The following is an 18200-nucleotide window of genomic DNA, read 5'->3' as shown; positions in this document are numbered from 1 at the left end:
CTTTTTCTTCTAGTTGCAAAATTATACTTTTTCCCACTATAGTATGGTGTGAAACTATTGTCTGTTCAGCACATTTCACTCAGCTCTCCAAGCCGACATACCTATCCTCATCTCTGCGTGCAGTGGAAGGATTTCTGAGAGCCGGGGTGGGGAATCTTCCTCTGTGGTATAATGAGTTTGACAATGAAAGTGACACTGCGTCCTCTTTGGACCTTGCCGTGTGATCAATCATAACAATGGCTCACCATTTCCTCCTCTGGATACTGACCTTTCTACCTTAAGGAAAGCAAGTGTGTGAATGTGTTATAGCGTGCATGTGTGTGTTGCTCTCGGTTTGAGTGTGCCATCACCTTCTTTCCAATCAGCCCTTTAAGTCCTTCTATATATCCATTAGAATGTCCTTTAGCAGAGAGTCCTTTTTCCCGCAAAAAGCAAACATGCCCTGAAAAAAATGCACTACTGAGAGAATGCTGGTCTCGTTAATGCTGTCATCAGAACTATTTTGGGCAGGGATAACACACTTGGAAATGTTAGGGAAGTGACATCAGGCTTATATATTAAAAATCCTACCACCTGAACAGCTTACAAGGTGATTGATGCTGTTACTCCAGTAAGCATAACTGCCAACGTTTTATGCAAATATCAACGACTGAGATTATTTTAGGCCGATTCTCTAATGGCTCAGTGCTCATAACAAGTGACAGAAAAGGGAATGATCTGTGGAGAGAGCTGTGAACATGGAGAGATAGGTGACCCTGCCTTGTGCCCTCATCTCCCAGATTAGCCATCAGGACATTTCATTAGTACTTTACTTTCTATATATTCTGCACTTGTGTTTCTAATTCTGTACGTGCTGCATATCCGCTTATATAAATCATCGAGATTAAATAAAAAAATATAACTATCAAACGCGTCTCATTATGCTTTAGCCACAAATGTCCCTTGTCAGCAATAAGGGGTCTAGACCAGATTTTATAGCTGTTTTTATGCCACTTTTAATTGTCGTTTTATCTGCACCACAGATGTACACACTGTCTTTAATGTCTTTAAGACAGCATAAAAAAACCTAATCAATACACTGCTTCACTTGGGAAAATGTTATACAGTAACTCATGTGAGCAAACCTTCAAGAAAAGGTTTTAGATTCAGATGATAAAATGTGAACATTTCATACTGCTACTGGTATTTTTTCTGGAATTATTTTACAAGATTGTACATTTAACTGTAAATAAATAATAGGTTAAAAACAAAATTCATAGGCATATTTTTGTAAATTGGACCCCATAAAAATTAAGGACGCGTATAATAATGACTGCGGTAACAAATACTTTCAGTACTAAAAAGTTCTATAATATAAAAGTTTTGTCTAGGTTTTTTTTTTTCTTCTTCTTCTTCTCAGCACCGAGTATACGCGCAGCTCTTTCTCTGAGGGTGCACAGGGCTAGTATATAGCCTAAGTGGCAAAACCCAGGGCATAAAATATTTGTGAGCGCACAGCAATAATTTAAGGCAACTCAGACAAGCATATCAACATTTTTATCAGCTCATTTCTTTTTTAAAAATGTGGTTGGACCACAAGAGGACAGTGTGCAAAGCAGTTTTAGTAACACAAAAGACCACAAAGAATAAGGTTTGTAACATTCGCCCCCTGCCTGGAAAACCTCTATATTTATATATTTAAAATTCTTCTGTGCGCAAGAAACAGCACACAGCAGGCTACGGTCTGTGTACAACTTTCCATCAAAAATTTTTAGATTATTAACTCAGGCAAATATTACAGACTGTTTGATATAGTAAAGGTAAATTGAGATTGAAACCCTTTGATTTGTGGCATTGTTTGAGCTAGATGAAACACTCACATGATGAAAACTCCCTGAAATCCTGACTGAAGTCAAAGTCTTTTAATGAAACATTTATTCATGTGTATAATAGACTCAAACACATTTCCACAACCAATGAAAAGATCCAGCGGTATAATTTGGAGTAAAAATGTGCTTTTAATTGCATGTGTCAAAAATAAAATTAGTGCAGCCCGACACAATTAGCACAAAACATTTCTGCACATTTTTTTGTTACTTGGTCACTTAATTGGACTAGATAAGTGTGGTTTCCCTTTTAATTTCGCTACACTCCTGAGATTATTAACACCACTGCAGCCTTTAGCCTAAAGAAATGCTCCATAACAGCAGGTTATGTGCTTGGAGGATATGTTATAAGCAATTAGAAATACATATATATATATATATATATATATATATATATATATATATATATATATATATATATATATATATATATATATCTTTAGTGTGACACCTGCAAAGCAGAGGCATTTTTATATTCCAGTAAAACAACTACAACAGGAGAATAATAAGACTTTCAACTTTTTGATTGTGTGCCTCAGTATTGGATGATAAAGGACATAAAACCACTGCACCATGACAATAAATATAACAAATATTCCAGTGTCCCAAGATAGGGGAGAAAAAGGAGATCATAAAATAAGGAAGACATGAGACCAAATAAATTGGCAGGTTGATCTAGCCAAGGGACAACTTTTGAACACCCTGTGTTGATCCAGGAGAAGGAAGAAAATCCATTTTAGCCCATATGAAGAAAAAAAATAAACCCAGAGACCTGACTGTCCTCAAGGTTTGCTTTTGAAGTTATTTTTCTTTCTTTTGTACTTCTTTACATTGCGGTGGCTTTAATTTGCCAGCAACAAATTGGAAAATAACATTCTTCTTGATTACATACTTTACAAACAATCAGTAGCAAGTGTTTACCTATAGGTCTATTTTCTTCACTTCTTAGGAGAGCAAAGATAGATCGATGGATTCACACAAAAAACACATTGATGGTCTCCAAATGCAGGAGACATACCAGACATACATGAAGCTACAAAACAAGACAAATGGATCAACGCACTAATCCCAGTTTCTTACAGTGATATTCACAGAGTCTAAATTGGTTTCCTGGCTATTTCCGTATTACACTGTAATGCAATCACTCAATTAGGTTGTGTGATGAAATGAAATGAGCCGTTTTCTCTTGAGGACAGTAAATAGTGGTCCTTGTAATTGACAACTGTGGAGTAATTCCTAATCTTAATAATATGTCCTGTAGTCTAACACATGCAAGTAATTAGATCGAGGTAAGCATGGGTTAAAACAGTGTCGTCTGTGACGCTCGGCTAAATTGAGGAGACAGAAGTCAAAGAAGCAAGTGCTGTTATTCAGAGACTGTGTGACAGAAAATAGATGTTGGACCAAGTAAATAGCTTTTTAAGTTGCAAACACATCTTCACAGCCCATGTAACGCTATAGTGCGATCAAAGATCAAGCCAAATACTGTCTGCCTAACAATTCTGCAGATAAGAGCTCCACTCGAAAATCTAAAATCTTAGTGGTGAAATAGTAGCTAACTCTGACATCAACAATGAGAATAAAAGCAAAGCGTTCAGTTGCTCCCAAAAAAATCCACAGTCAGAGTTGGCATAGTTACGTCCAGCTTCCTGAATTTGAGCTTGTTTTTCAAGTCTGTGAAAAAAATAAAAAAATCTGTATCTGACTGTTATTTGGATAAAATATTTGAAAAAAATCACACTTTTTTGATTTTGTTAAATAAATTAACTATTAAATCATAATTCTGGACTTTGAAGAGAGACTTAAAATACATTTTGTAACACTGACATCACACAGTAACCAAAGTAACTAACGAAAATAAAAAATCCCTTTTGCCAAACCATTGTTTACATTTTTAGGAAAGGTTATTTTTAAGTAAGATAAATAATACATTCGTCTTCGTATAGATGATGTTGGTGGAAAATATCTTTGAAGTATTAAAGGGAGAGAGTGGTTTCAAGAAAATCTGCTTTTCCTTATTAATATGCAAATTTATACAACAAGGCACTCCAAAGTCTAATCAGATCATCTTCTCTGTGGGGGGATGTTGGGGTGTGAATACAAGTTTTTTTTCACCATGTGTTGCTGTTGTATTAATGTGTTCACCAGAAAGTGTCTTCACACAAAACTACACTGACACGACAAAAGGACAGTCTCACACACAGCGTATCATGGTGTTGAGGCATGGGACCGATTCCAGTCTCCACACTCATGGACGGACTCACAGACGCTTCCACTACGTGAAGGAGAGCTTGTGGATGTTCCACTGCCAAATCTTCACATGCATAAAGGCTCTTGTGCTCACTGTTTGACAGCATTATGTGCCCTTTTTGAAAGTCTATATTTGAACCCCACTGAGATATCAGTGATGTTTACCTATCACGGACGCTTAGGTATCGTAATATCCGTGATAGGTTGAAATGTGCTGGAAGGTTTATCTGTGACAGCAGCTGGTGACTTCTTGTTGTGGTTATTTAATGCACGATTGTAGACCTGTTGTAGTTTTGGACAAATGCAGGCAAAAGATATAGCAAAAGGTTTATGGGTTTTATGATTTTTTTAAACGTATAAACACTGTAATGTCACAAACAAGGAGCAACCAACAGACATAAATTAAAAAAAAAAAAAGAAGTCTTACAGCAGCAACCGTCAAACATGTTGGCGGAGAGGCATAAAACTGTGACGTAAATTAAGTCTTTGAGGGTTTAGTGATTAGGGCTTAGGGCGGAGCTCGAGATCGAGCCGTGATGCTGAAGACTAAATTGAAATTATTTGCAGTCAGTTTGTCGTTCGCTCGGACAAAGGTTCAAATAGCGATGACCTCTGCGCCGCAGCGGTGACCTCTCCTAGACTTTCCAATCTACTCCAAAATAGAATCTAGAATCTTTTCACATGACTGATGAGCACAACCCCTGCTATGACACCTTGGCGTGTCATCACTGAATCCCACTTCCCCTGTCACCCCAAGCACTAACAATGTGAGCACTTAACTGGTGACAGTGCCGGCGAGCACGGAAGTGATGACAATAAATGATGGCAATCAAAGCATGTCTCTTCTTTTGACGAGGCACGAGATAAAGCTCAGACACCTTCCCAGCCCCATTAACAAGTGATGAAACTGTTTTCTCTGCCAGCTTTGGAGTGTTTTTCAAAACTATCACAGATGGCCAGGCCTTTTGACCTGCCCACTCCCCACCACTCGCCCCCCCAAAATGAGAGAAAATTTAAAAAAAAACCTCTGATGTTATTTATTCTTTTTGTATTCGGCTTGTGCCACACTGAATTATGAAAGTGGTGAGGGAGGTTTTCTTCATGCTACGATCAATAGGCTGATTCCGCTGTCACAATACAAGGCGCGTATCTGAGACAGGAGTTTGACAGATGGCGTGTCACCTTCGTCAGCGTGACGCCCTGCGTGCATGCAGGTTTGTGTGCGTGTGTGTGCAAATGTCTGCACTTTTGCTTGATTTTTCTAATCTTAGAGATAAAGTGTGAGAAACAAAGTGAGATATTCGAGTGTGCGTGCGTGCACGTGCGTGCATGAGACAGGAGAGGAAGAGGCGCAGAGTGAGAGAACATGAATACATGCACACAGGGAAGCATGTTAGAGGATGTCTGATACGCTTTCATACTCCCACCCAAAAAGCCTTTGGTGCTTGCTGTGCTACAGCACACTTTGCAGTGACTCCTCTACTGATTTAATTAACCTTTTGCTGGCACTGTTCACACAATAAATTTGTGAGCTACATTCAACTGTAAAATGTGTATGACTGCAATGTGGACCTGTGACTTGGACAAATTGAAATTCTTTTCTGCTACATCCACTAGTAAACAGTCCTTGATAAGAGATGTCTGAAAAGACATACAAGGGAATGGCACATTCACAGTGTCCATCCTCCATGAAAGCATCAAAGCAAAACACTTTTCCATGAAAACTACTCTGGACAGAAGGTTGAGGTCAGAGCAAAAGATGCTCCTTTAACCAGCGGTGACAGGCATCACAGTGGAAGTCGCTTTTTCCTAAGCAGGGGTCAGCAGGCATTAAGCCCCTCCTACTTAACAATAAACCCTATGTGTAATAGTTTATACAGCCGGGAGAGCTGTCATGAGGTACTGCAGTTCTGTAGCTGCAGTACCTAACAAGTAAGTGCGAGCTTTTTCACACCCTATTAGGAATACAACTCAACTGGGCCATGCCGTTTCTGTTTCATGCAGTCATTCATGTTTTATGAGGGGTACAATATTGATTCTGAAGCCTGCACTTCAACATTAAGGTGAAAAAAAAACACTCTCCATGGTTGTTTTCATTTTTTACTCAGTAGCTATATATTGATGTAATGGTCCTAAATAATTTTAACTATTTACATCACAACAGCAGTTAAACTATACTATAACAATTTCATATTAAACATAAAAAATGCATTACCGTAAAGTAGTAGCAAGTGCCCCAATAAGAACAGCGTCTAGTCAGCTCTGAAGAAAACTTCAGCTTTGTTTACAAATTTGTTCATTTATTGAAATGGGAATATTTTCTGTATATTTTTTAATAATATATGTTGTTCTAAATGTGTGTTACTAAAACTGGCAGTAAAGCAGTGGAGCAAAAATGACTGCTTGTTCATTTTTGAGGTGTTAAATTTAATTAATCTCAAAGCTTAATGGCTTTACAAAATTACATTTATTTTTTTAAATTCTGTAAAGAAAACCTGACATTAACAGAAAAAAATGCATAGTTAGTCCGAATATCTATTTTAATTTCTTAAAGATATTTAAACAAATTCCTCCCACTTCAGTGAAAAGTGCATGCTTGAGTGGGATTGAAAAACCCAAGGATATGAAGTGACCCACATTCTGAGCCATGCAAACAGAGTTTCTATATCCTGTAAATGAATAAATTCCAGGAAAGGTGGCACCTTAGGATATAAAGACGACACCAAATAAAACAATCTTTCTGATATTTTTTCATGTGCATTTAGTGTTTGAAAAAGAAGCTTAGAAAATACAGCGTCATTATTCCTGACTATTAATCTGAGTTAAAATTATATAAAAATTTAACTCAACTCTTCTCACTTTATTCCAATAATTGTTCTGTCTCTGAATGCATTTGACATTTTTCAAGAGAAATTATTTTTTATTTCCATGCAGCATTGTTGCTGTAGAAGATTTGACTGTAATCTCCTAGTTGTAGAAACTAAAACAAAATAGATAAATAAATAAAATCAGAATTCTTTCAAACATTTCTTTTAATATCCATTTGCCACTCGGAGCGCCGGTACACTCCCCACAGACATGGATTCCTAACTCTTCATGGCTAGTAGATGTCACAGCACTAATGTTACATGAGACAGTAAGTGAGCAACTAAGTAAGTGTGTGCCTGCGTGTTTATATGTGTGTGCAAATATATGATGTGTATTTATCCATAGCAAACTTATCACTGTCATATATAGGGGATGATACCAAATAATTTCTGCATGATGAGAGAGAGCATATATTTAGAGAGTATCACTGTAGGCTTGCAAATATTTAAAAAGTCAAAGTGTTATTGATAAGTACTGCTTTATTTTAATTAAATTTTTTTCCAATGCCATGTTATGTGTAAAAAGCATGATATGGCACATACCATTCATATAGAGGACAAAACAATGGTGCAATCCATGAGGAAACGTAAGGATGGCTCATTATCACATGGCTATTCATACAGCTACAAGACCAATAAGACAAACACTTTAATCAATCAGTTTTGTTTTCCAGGGATTCTATCAGTTGCTCTGGATTATCTTAAGTGTAAAATCAATGCAAGCTATTTAACAGTTTTCCCCTCTTTCCCCCTCTTTCTTTTCAATAAAATGTCACCAATGAACAGTTATAATACAATTAGGGGCTTCGTATGAAAGAATTAGACAAAAAAATTTAATAAAAGCTGTACGTTGATATTATTAAAATGAGATGATTATAAAAACGGATAATCATGAGCATAATGCCAACAGACTTGAACTCAGATGATTCACAGTCTCAGTCCTCTCTTTTGAAAAATAAAGTTCAGCAAAGGTCATTTTTATTTGCAAAAATGCAAATGCATCACTTCACAAAACAACTGCTCTTATTCAGTCTGTGGTCTCCAGTTGACCATCGAAAGCTGTACACTGTCCACTTATGACCACTTTTGGTCCATCTTTGAAAGGTGGAGCTCTTTCTCGCAGAGGTTAACATTTGCAGATGCCGCTCTCTGTGAATGTGCTGAGGGCTCGGTACTTGTCTGTGTCGAACACTCTATAGAACAGAGCGAATTAGAATGAAATATTGAGTTCATTTATGAATAAGTGGGGCTGAACGGCCCCTTGTCGGAGCTTCAGCATGCATATTGAGTTGATGGAAACCTTTGGATGGGTCATTTCTCTTAGCTGCTTCATTAAATAGTGAAAGTCAAAAGTGCAATGCTCCTGACAAAAAAAGGACCAAGATCTACAGAGATGGAACACTGGCCAGGTTTTCCTTTGCTCTGGTTGAAACCCTAGATGATGATAGTGAGTGTGTGTGTGTGTGTGTGTGTGTGTGTGTGTGTGTGTGTGTGTGTGTGTGTGTGTGTGTGTGTGCGTGTGTGTGTGTGTGTGTAGCTTATTTGAACAAACAGGGGGTAGATTTTTCAATAATACCATTAAATTATGTTCTTAGGTGATTTTGCTTTTTGTAACATTTTTTAAAAAAATGTATGGCAAAGCAGATAAAGTGTTTATTTTCCCTGCGAAACTAATTGAGACAATAGTGAGTTTAAGTCTCAGTGGGGTGTTGTGCTAGAGCCAATCAGCAGCAGCTTCTTGAGGAGTTTCCAAAAGAAGCTCCAGAGGAGGTATGCCAAAGGGGCGTACCGCGGCGTTTGTATAAGTGTGTGTGTGTGTGTGTGTGTGTGTGTGTGTGTGTGTGTGTGTGCGTTCGCACAGTTAAAATGGTGGAGGCCAGGTGCAATCAAAGCTAGACAGAGAGCATATTGAAGAAATGACTGTTGATATGGTTTCACTCTTGGCGTATTCACCATCAAATATGACTGGAATCGAGCACTAAGGAGGTGAAGGCCATGTTTACAGGCACCTCTGTGGTTAGAGCTGAGCTTTTAGTGACTCATAAACGCATGCAGCGTATTGGGCCAAAGTAAAGGCCAGATTCAGGAACAAACACACGGACTTGAATTCTGATGGTATTTTGAAAAGGTAAAATACTTACTCAGCCCCCTCCCCCGGAGACAAGCTTTCTATGATGAATACTGCCATTAAGAAAATGACTTGTCTCAAATGTCAGACTGTAGCCAATGTTTTTAGATAAAAATTGATAGCACATGAACACAAGACATTTTCCTTTTTACCCTCTCTTTAATGTTCTTGCCAGTAAAGTGTAATCAACTCTAATTATTTAAACTGCCTGCCACTCTTTGAGACCACTGGTTTCTTAAAATAATTAGAGCTTTACATTGCATGTGTTATAATGGCGATGGCTCACACTTTAATGGTGATGAATGATGTGCAATGTCATGAGCACTTTCAGTCATCAACTTCAGAAGGAAAATTTTGAAGCTCTACACCAAAACATATGCTGCTGAGATGATAAAGTTAATGACAGGCTGACTTTGAGCGTAGACAGAAGAGACACAATGCATTTCAATAAAAGAAAATGATGGATGATGGAAGAAGAAAAACTGGTGAAAAAAGCACTGGATGTCATTTTGCAACAGATTTGATCAAAATGATTTTCCGAAGTGCAAACTAACCTTTCAGTGAGCAATAATAAAAAACAAGCATAACAACAGTAAAATGTGAAAAGAGTGGAACGACATAAATGAGTTTAACAACAACACAGCAATATAGCCATCTTACATGTATCGCCTCCATTTGACGCAACAAAGATTTGCCCTCTTCAAACACAGAACCTCAATCCTCCATCTCAGGTTTCCAGCATGATCAAATTTGCACTTCAAACCATTGTGCCCATTTAATCAGCCATTATGTATGCCCAGTCAACCACTGCAGAATTTCTAAGCAAAATCTCAGACTGAGGCACACAAAGCTATCTTTGATTTAACGCTAGCCCATGGGGAAACTTTATCAAACTCCTTTGCTTCCTGTGGAGCAGGACCAGGTGACTAGCAACTACTCAATCTGAAGGCCCGATTCCTTTCCGCATGCGGCAAGGAATCACGCCTTTGATCCAAACAAAGACAGCTGCAAATGCCTCTCAAGATACCATCCCCACCAATCGCGTTTTCACATTGTTCCACCAATCAGAGCCTTGTCTCCAGCACCCACCATAATCCAACCTACTGCTGCTCTTTATACAGAGTGATTTCTCCCCCTTTGAAAAGCAATGAGGGTAAGGGCTACAAACAAATAAGCATTTTAAGGTAAAATAATGAAACGTGTGCCTCACTCACCCATCTCATTGTCCGATTTATTGTCCATTTCTGTGTCAGTGAGCGTGAGCGCCGAGTTAGAGCGGCTGGAAAGGCATGAATTCTGCCCCGATTTTGCCCCTGTCCCCCAAAGAGTAATGGTACGTTCTGGTGATACAGGTTCATGGTTTTCGGTAGCGACGGGTCCTCTGGAATAGCTGCTGAGTGGGTGGGAGAGGCCAGTCTCGGGGCAGAGAGCCAAGCCTCTGCGAGCCGGTGGCTCACAAATCCCGAGTTGCCTTAGCGAAAATGTCTGCCCTGTCAATGACAAAAGTAGTAAAGTTAACAAACCAAGCAACACCGTAGTTAATAGCCATGAGCAGGGCTATTTAAAGAGGAAAAAAAAAAACAACAACAAAAAACTGTTAATCTAAGAGCATGGCGACAAGGCAGGGGGTAATTGCTAAATTAAAGCCTTAACAAGTTCCTCCAAAGCTACTTAACACTCATCAACTTATCAAGATCTACAACTGCATTTCTTTGACTCAAATCACACAAATAGTCTAATTAAAATTATAATAATTGCTATGTTTAAGATTACTAAGTTCCATTAGACAAATGGTCTGAAATCAATATCCTTGGATTAAATTACAGATAAAAAAAATAAGTAAAGATGCTAATCACCTAATTATTATGATAGTTTTTTAGAAACTGTTTAAGAGACTGTTTAACAATAAATCACAGCAATGCTCTAAATTAGTTTTGTCTCCATTTCACATTGCTTAAGGGTTTGCTTATTTCTGAAAATAAAAATTAACCTGCAATGCCTTTAAAAGAGTCTGCAGCATGTTTTCAATTGTTTTTAAATGATGCAGGCACAATGCCAAAAAAACCACAAAAACATTTTAGAGCGAGCTCACCTCAAAGTCCTTAAATTAAAAAGTTCATTTTTCAGTTTCATTCATTGCATATTTGATTTTAACCATGAAATGAGCTGTGTATTTGTAGTGTTTTTAGCCATTTGCTTAGTAGATGCTTGTAGTCAGGCTCAAATATATATGTGTGTTCATCCAGAAACTGCTATAGCTAATTATTAATATTTAATGTAGAAATCATCATAGCTATAATGTATTTCATCTCCAGTATACTTTACCATTTCAAAATAAGACATTTTGCTCAGCCCTCTGATGTATTTAAAATGTTTTTAAAATTTTAGTGAAATTCACACAGTTTTTGTTTTTTCTGTTTTTTGTTATATAAGCCATTTTAAAATCATCACTACGTGCACCAGGATTCTTATGCTATCATACGCACAGCACATAAAGAGCAAATAGAGCAACTAATTAACAAGAACATGCTCCTTTTCCATCATCAACATTAAATCTGACTTTTACTGTGATGATGTAAGAAACACTCGTTAAGGCTAAATGCCTGGATTTTAAAAAGAAATAAAGGAAACTACTCTTCTTCCCACAACTTCATCATAAATCCATTTATTCTAAAATGGACACCAATTAGCACCATGAAAATGTAAAAGTGTAATGGATAGTTTTTTTGATTGCAATCTTACGAGCCAAAGGAGTGCCATAAAATAGAATAAACTGCTCAAAGTTTTTAATTACAGAAATTACAGCAGTTTCTAACAGCCAATTAAAGAAGAGGGTTACTTATTGTACATTTTACCTTATTATTTTAACATAGTCCTGCAGGGCATGAGCATTTTATGAGGTCAGAGTAGCCCACTACATCACACTCAATAGGAATTCTCTGTAAAAGTTTAGAAATATAAATCTAATTTATGCTTTTGTTTGACATCCTTTAATTGTGTTTACTACTGTCTAGCATACTGGCGCCATATTGTTATTTCTTGTCAAGCTTGCAGAGATAAAGTGGGAGATAAAACTGTGGGATAAAATTTATTAAACAAACAAGCAACAAAATCCTTGCATCAGCATTCATTTACTAATGAGGTTTCACACTGTTAAACATCAGCAAATGAACATGGATATAAGGATTTTGTTCTTCGTGGTATTTACTAAAGTCTAACAACAACTGAAATCTAAGAGTTTCTTGTTCAATTTAGAAAAATGCCACTATAAGATGGAAGACTTTTTGCTACAATAATTTTTTTGTACCCGGTGCCTTTTAAATGATAAACTCTGATGACACTGGCCATGAAGTTAAAAAAATGACAGGCAATCCGCACCTCTCTGAGCTTACATTTTGTACATTCATCTAACAAATCCTGAAAAATCCCACAGAAGGACAACATTTGTTCTTGCTAACCTGGCCTTGTGTACTCTGCAGTTTCCTTATGGACCATCTCCTTGACTCTTCCTCCAAAGAGCATTCGTGAAGGGTCATGGTCAAAGGCCTGGAGCGTCTCACTGGAGCTGTAGGATTTCTGAGTGGGCACGCGGCAGGCTCCCTCGTCCCGGTCTGATGAGGAGGCGGTGTAACGGCGCTCTCGATCCTTGTCTCTCTCACAGTGTCTCTCTCGGTCTCTCTGGCTCTTGGACAGCGAGCAGAAAGGCCGCTGCTCCCTCACCCTTTCCATGCTGCCTGCATGCTGGGTATCCAACTCCGCTCCCCTTCACCACCGGCACTCTCCTGAGACACTCACCACTGGATTATTTCACTGCTTTTCCCCCCTCTCCTCTTCCTCCTGTGGCTTTGATTCTCGTCCTGTAACCGATTTCCCCCCAAACCCTCCTCCCCACTTCTGAACCTCTGTCGCCCACTTCTTCAGTCCATTCAGCCTTCCAGCCACTCTACCTGGAAAAGAGAGATGAGGAAAGGAAGCAAGGAGCTCAGATAACACTAATCCATCTGCTTCATCTTCTAAAGCACACACTTATCCCCTTCTCACGGCCCCACCCCCGACTCTACCCCCACACCCCTGAAACCTCACCCGTGAACTGATATATACCTCCTTAAGTTGACTTCGCCTCTTAAAAGATCACCTCTGTATTGCATTTGCAGTCATGTTTATCTTCAGTGTGTTAACTCTAAATATTGTCCTTCAAAAACGTTCAATTCCAGTAATTTCAGTAAGCACTCTGTAAAAAAAAAAGATTAAAAAACCAGTTTCTTCTTTTTTTAACTGAAAAGTTTAAAACTTTTCAATTTTCTACTGACGATGCTCCAAAGTTAACATTCTCCGAATGCAAAATTCTGCTTAAATGAAGGATAAATCAACAGGTTGACATGACTAGGAAAGCTTTTACTTTCATTATTACCTTAAAAAAACTTTTAACTTAACTTCAATTCAATTAATAAAATTAGAACGCCAAGCCTTTATATGAACGTTCAATAAGTGTTACTTTAAATGCACAGAAGAACAATGACAAGATTAAATATTTCTATCAAAATTCATATATATATATATATATATATATATATATATATATATACATATATATATATATAGAGAGAGAGAGAGAGAGAGAGACGAAAATAAAAATGTGCTTTTTTTTTTATCAATTTTGACCTTTTATACTTTTATACTGTATTTCCACATACACACAGATCATTTCAATTTACCATTTCTTAAGCTCCACATAATTTCTGCACCCACAACAATAAAGTGAAGGTAAACTGAACTTCATTTGAGGTACTAAAAAATCATAACAGAAATCTTTTTTTCCCAGAACAGTGCCTTTGTTACTTTGAATAGTCCACAAGTGGGCAAGAAGCAGCTATCACAAGAACCATTTAATCGGTTTAAATTAGCAGCAATGAAAGCTCTTCCAAAAATGAAAACGTTTTTTTTCTTTGTTTTGTTTTTGATCTCAGAGATTTAAAAAAAAAATCCAGACACAGTGTCAAGAGACTGCAAGGTGATCAAGTCTTTATATCTGACAGATATTCATTTGCATATTTTAAACCAGTGTTTAATTTCATGCCTAAAATAGCAAAAAGACTACCTTTCTGTATTTACCATCCAGGGCAGACAGTAAAAGACTCTGATATCATATAAAGACTTTGAACCAGCTTTGTTTGCCAAACTCTCACTGTAGTATTTGACAACTACAAACACTGCACTAGCTATACATGCAGTTTGTCTCTGGCCACAGAAACATTAGATAAATTGGTGTTAAAAATCCTAACTTGTTAGAAATTCAGAGAAGACACTCTCACTCTGCTCTAAATGTGGACAAGGGGGATGAGAATGTGACTAATCCACAAAAAACCCTTGAGTGGAATGTGGATGGGAGCCGTGGTGTGTCAGAAGTGTTTATTACCAGCCATTTTCCACTGCTTCCTGAGACACACACACGCGCAGAGTCACACATGCCACACACCACAATTTCATTTCTCTCTTGGCTGAGCTGTAAGACTTGAGTATCAGACTCCTTCTTTCCCCAAATGAGATCTACTTCGTTTCACATCAAGCATCAAAACCTTCCAATGAAGCCAGGATAGCGTACCGTCGCACGGCGAGATAGCACCAGCCCCAGAGAGACGTTCCAAAAACTGAAGCAGTTGCGGGTGGAGTACAGGATGCAGGGATAATGAAAACTGTGAGCTGTTCTAGGCCTCTTAAACTTATTTTTCCCCCCTTCTCCCTGAGTTGCTTCATATCGCTCTGTTCCCCCGATGGGCTGAGATGCAATCAGTGACACACTCTCTTGTAAGGCTGACACTCAACACTACCCCCCACACACTTGTTTTACGATGCCACAGGCCATCTCAATCACATCTCATCACTTTCAGGAAATTGTACACACCCGTCCAGATTGGCAGATTAATGCACAGGATGCGTCCAAGCAGACACGCCCAGAAGCCTCCTTGATTGCAAACTCCCCCTTCTTTATGGACTTGTAAGAAGATTCGGTATCTGAAAAACAGCTAATGCCACAAGTCTTACCCACTGAGCCACAAGCGACCACTATAGGAGGAATTAGATTTGTGTCCTAATCAGCCTACAAGCCCTTAAGTGACCAGGCATGTCCCCATAAACATTCCTCTATTACTCTGAGGACTCAAAGATGCCATCTTCTTCACAGCTCATCCTAGTGTCCTGCTTCGCTTTGTTTCCTCACAGCACACGGGGACACTAACGGTTCATTCGTTGCAGTTTAAAATATGTACAAGAAGTCACAGAGGCTCTTAAGAGAATTCTGTTTTTTTTACAGACTTTAAGTTTCAGAGGTTTTAAGTATAGTGCAATATAAACTTGACTATGCTCTTGCATTTACTACATAAAATCTGCCTCTGGCTACCCTACTGAGAGTACATACTAGTGTACACCAGCTCTGTTTGATTAAATGAGGAGAACCTTTAGGGTTCATTATGAATCAAAAATCCTCGGTACATTCCCCGCCCTAAAAAAAAACCTTTTCTGTATCATTCACTTCTACATTCCCTTTTACCTTTGATCATGCAGTTGAATCAGGACAGTTAGTCACCCATGACCACTCGGTGGAACAGTCGACACTGCAAAATTAGTGTCACACAGAGGTCCTCTTGCAAGCCAGTGAGGCACGGAAAAAGATAGTTCATGATGTACGCAGCTCAGCTCCACACACGTCCGAATGACTCCCGTGCCAGTTGAGTACGGTCCCCCCGACGCCTAGTACTGTCCTACACCTCTGCACTTTTTTGAAGCATAAACCATAAACCATCTGTATAATAAGGTGTGAAGACACGTGTCCAAGTCAACTGGTTCTTCAGGGCAGTTGAAGAGGTTTCTAATTGAGATTTACTTTTTCCATGTCTCCCGTTTAGTACTTTATTCATCAAAGATGACAGAGGGGATGTCTTATGTTACCAACAGATCAGGGCTGGGATTCAGAAGAGATGACCAAAGAGGAGAGAAACCTTTTAAGATTTCTTGGAATCATTCAATTAGTTTATAATGAATTAAATGAATGAGAAAAATGTTATCGGTACATTATTCATCAAAAACATAAAAGGATACTTTCTGATACTTCAAACAAGGATAGCTAAGGTGGAGATTGACTTTCTAGACACCACTAAATCACTGATCTCAAATATTACATAACTAATTATTGAAATGACAAAAAATAACCAGTATTTTTTTTCTTTCTTCAAAAACCGATTTGATTTAATCTTTGGTTCTAGCAGAATGCAGAATCATCCTCTTTTTAATCTGCATCTGACTGTGTGTTTTGACTGACAGTGACCTGACCAACCAACATCTGTCACTGGATTTGAATCCAAATGTTACTAAATTCTGATTATTGCACGTGAGTGCCAACAAAGCCAAGGCAAATGCAAAAGATAAAATAAAAACTAAATAAAATAAATAAATAACTGAAATCTCTCAGGTGAAATAACTAAAGCTGTTCCAACTTTAGCAGGAATAGACAGAAATATTAAGAAGACGAAAGTGTGCTTCTTTTCTAAGATGTCTCAGAACTGATAAGCATGCAAAATTAGATTAATGAACACCTACACCAGCTTAAATTGAGCTGGCAGACACTGGTTACTTCAGCACACAAAGCAAAACAAGAGTAGCCACTGCTGACCAGAGTGCTGAAGTGGCAACTATTCACCAAGCCTTTGTCCGGTAATTATATTTCCGCAGGGCGGCTGTACGTATCAGCTCAGATCTCCCTGTTGGTGACCTCTGTAAATAATGATAATAAAGAGCGTACTTGTCGTTCCTAGTGTGTCCCTCCAAGACAATTCACCTGTCACCAAGTGGCCTGGCTGGCCCCTCTACCCCCCCCAAACCCCCTCATCTTGTTGTTGGCCGTTTGCCGGAGCACAGATCAGACGGCTCTCAGCCACGGGGAGTGGTGAGAGCGGTAGATGGAGCTTGTGGAGATCAGGGCTGGCTCTCTTCAACACAGCCAGCACCTCCAACAATAGCCGCCTCTGACAGCTTTGCATAATTCATCTTGTCGAGTCTCTCTCTCTCTCTTTCCTCTTTGACGCTCCTCTCTGCCTCTCCTCTTTCAGTTTCTCTTCAGTTCTTCTGCTTTTTTTGTGCCTCCCAGCGCTTGGAGAAGGGGCGAGGGAGAACCAGGGCAGTGTTCCATCAGATGCTGCCTGTTTCCCCCTGACACTAGTGATTTTGGAGACACAGAAGTGTTTGTCTGCAGCGTGATGCCCAAACTCTGAATTCTGGAAGACATCTGAACCAGATTGTGTTCGTTCTTTATCGAGGCTCAATGCCTAAATTCCTCACTGCAACAAGAACTGTAGAACTATTACCTAAAAATACCCAGATCAACATCAAAATGGTGATTTTTTTTTTCTTAAAGTGCTGACGTGAATCGTGGGGAATCTGACCAAATAGTGCTGATATGCCAAAACGACATTTTGGTAGCTATAATTCATTCTAAGTCTTCATAAATGTACAGCTTCAGAGAGAGAAAGGCAGTTAAGTGGAGAAAAGAGAGCAAACAAAATCATGACAGCATTTACCAGCAATTAAATTTTAGCTGCAGCTATATCCTTAGTATACATGGTGACGGATGAGCTTACCGCACTCGGTGCGACTCTTAGGGAACATGATGAAATCCTACTCCATGCTAGGTCTCTCGTCTCGGTGTATGATGCATATTCACAAGTAGAGTAAAGTGATGCAAATCTCTGGTACAGTCACTTCACATTATTCCAGGCACATGGAGCTTTAAGCTTCATCCCTCATAGTTGCAGCGCATTTAAAAGACAAACAGAGGTACTGTGACTATGAAAAATAAAAAAATAAAAAAGCTGAACTGAACTCAAAGCGTTTTGTTTTCTTATTTTTCCTGCCTGTCTCTAAATCACAGCGGTCAACGTCTAATCTTAACTATTATATTGTTCGCCTTTTGTGTGTATATATGTGTGTGTGTGAATTAAATAATAAAAAAAGCATGTGCCAGTCCCAGGATACAACACAATAAGCTGAGCGTGGATGTTTACAAATCCCTCAAATAATCCTTCACCTGTGACTCATGTG

At 38.6% G+C, this 18200-nt stretch overlaps 1 protein-coding gene across 2 annotated transcripts in view; it reads right to left on the bottom strand.

Moving 5' to 3' along the window:
* Positions 1–18200, bottom strand: part of si:dkey-237h12.3 (teneurin-3) — a 177233-nt gene that overhangs the window by 107889 nt on the left and 51144 nt on the right. For both annotated transcript variants that reach the window (XM_063494038.1, XM_063494044.1), the window contains 2 exons: positions 12569–13057; positions 10325–10600 (listed from right to left, as the gene is read on the bottom strand). In XM_063494038.1, the coding sequence (XP_063350108.1) occupies positions 10325–10600; positions 12569–12839 (547 nt within the window). In that variant the 5' untranslated portion in view covers positions 12840–13057. The remainder of the gene's footprint in view (positions 1–10324; positions 10601–12568; positions 13058–18200) is intronic.

Source organism: Pelmatolapia mariae, linkage group LG2 (assembly GCF_036321145.2).
Source record: "Pelmatolapia mariae isolate MD_Pm_ZW linkage group LG2, Pm_UMD_F_2, whole genome shotgun sequence".
Classification (NCBI taxonomy): Eukaryota; Metazoa; Chordata; class Actinopteri; order Cichliformes; family Cichlidae; genus Pelmatolapia; species Pelmatolapia mariae.
This window is presented reverse-complemented; position numbering and strand designations above follow the sequence as displayed.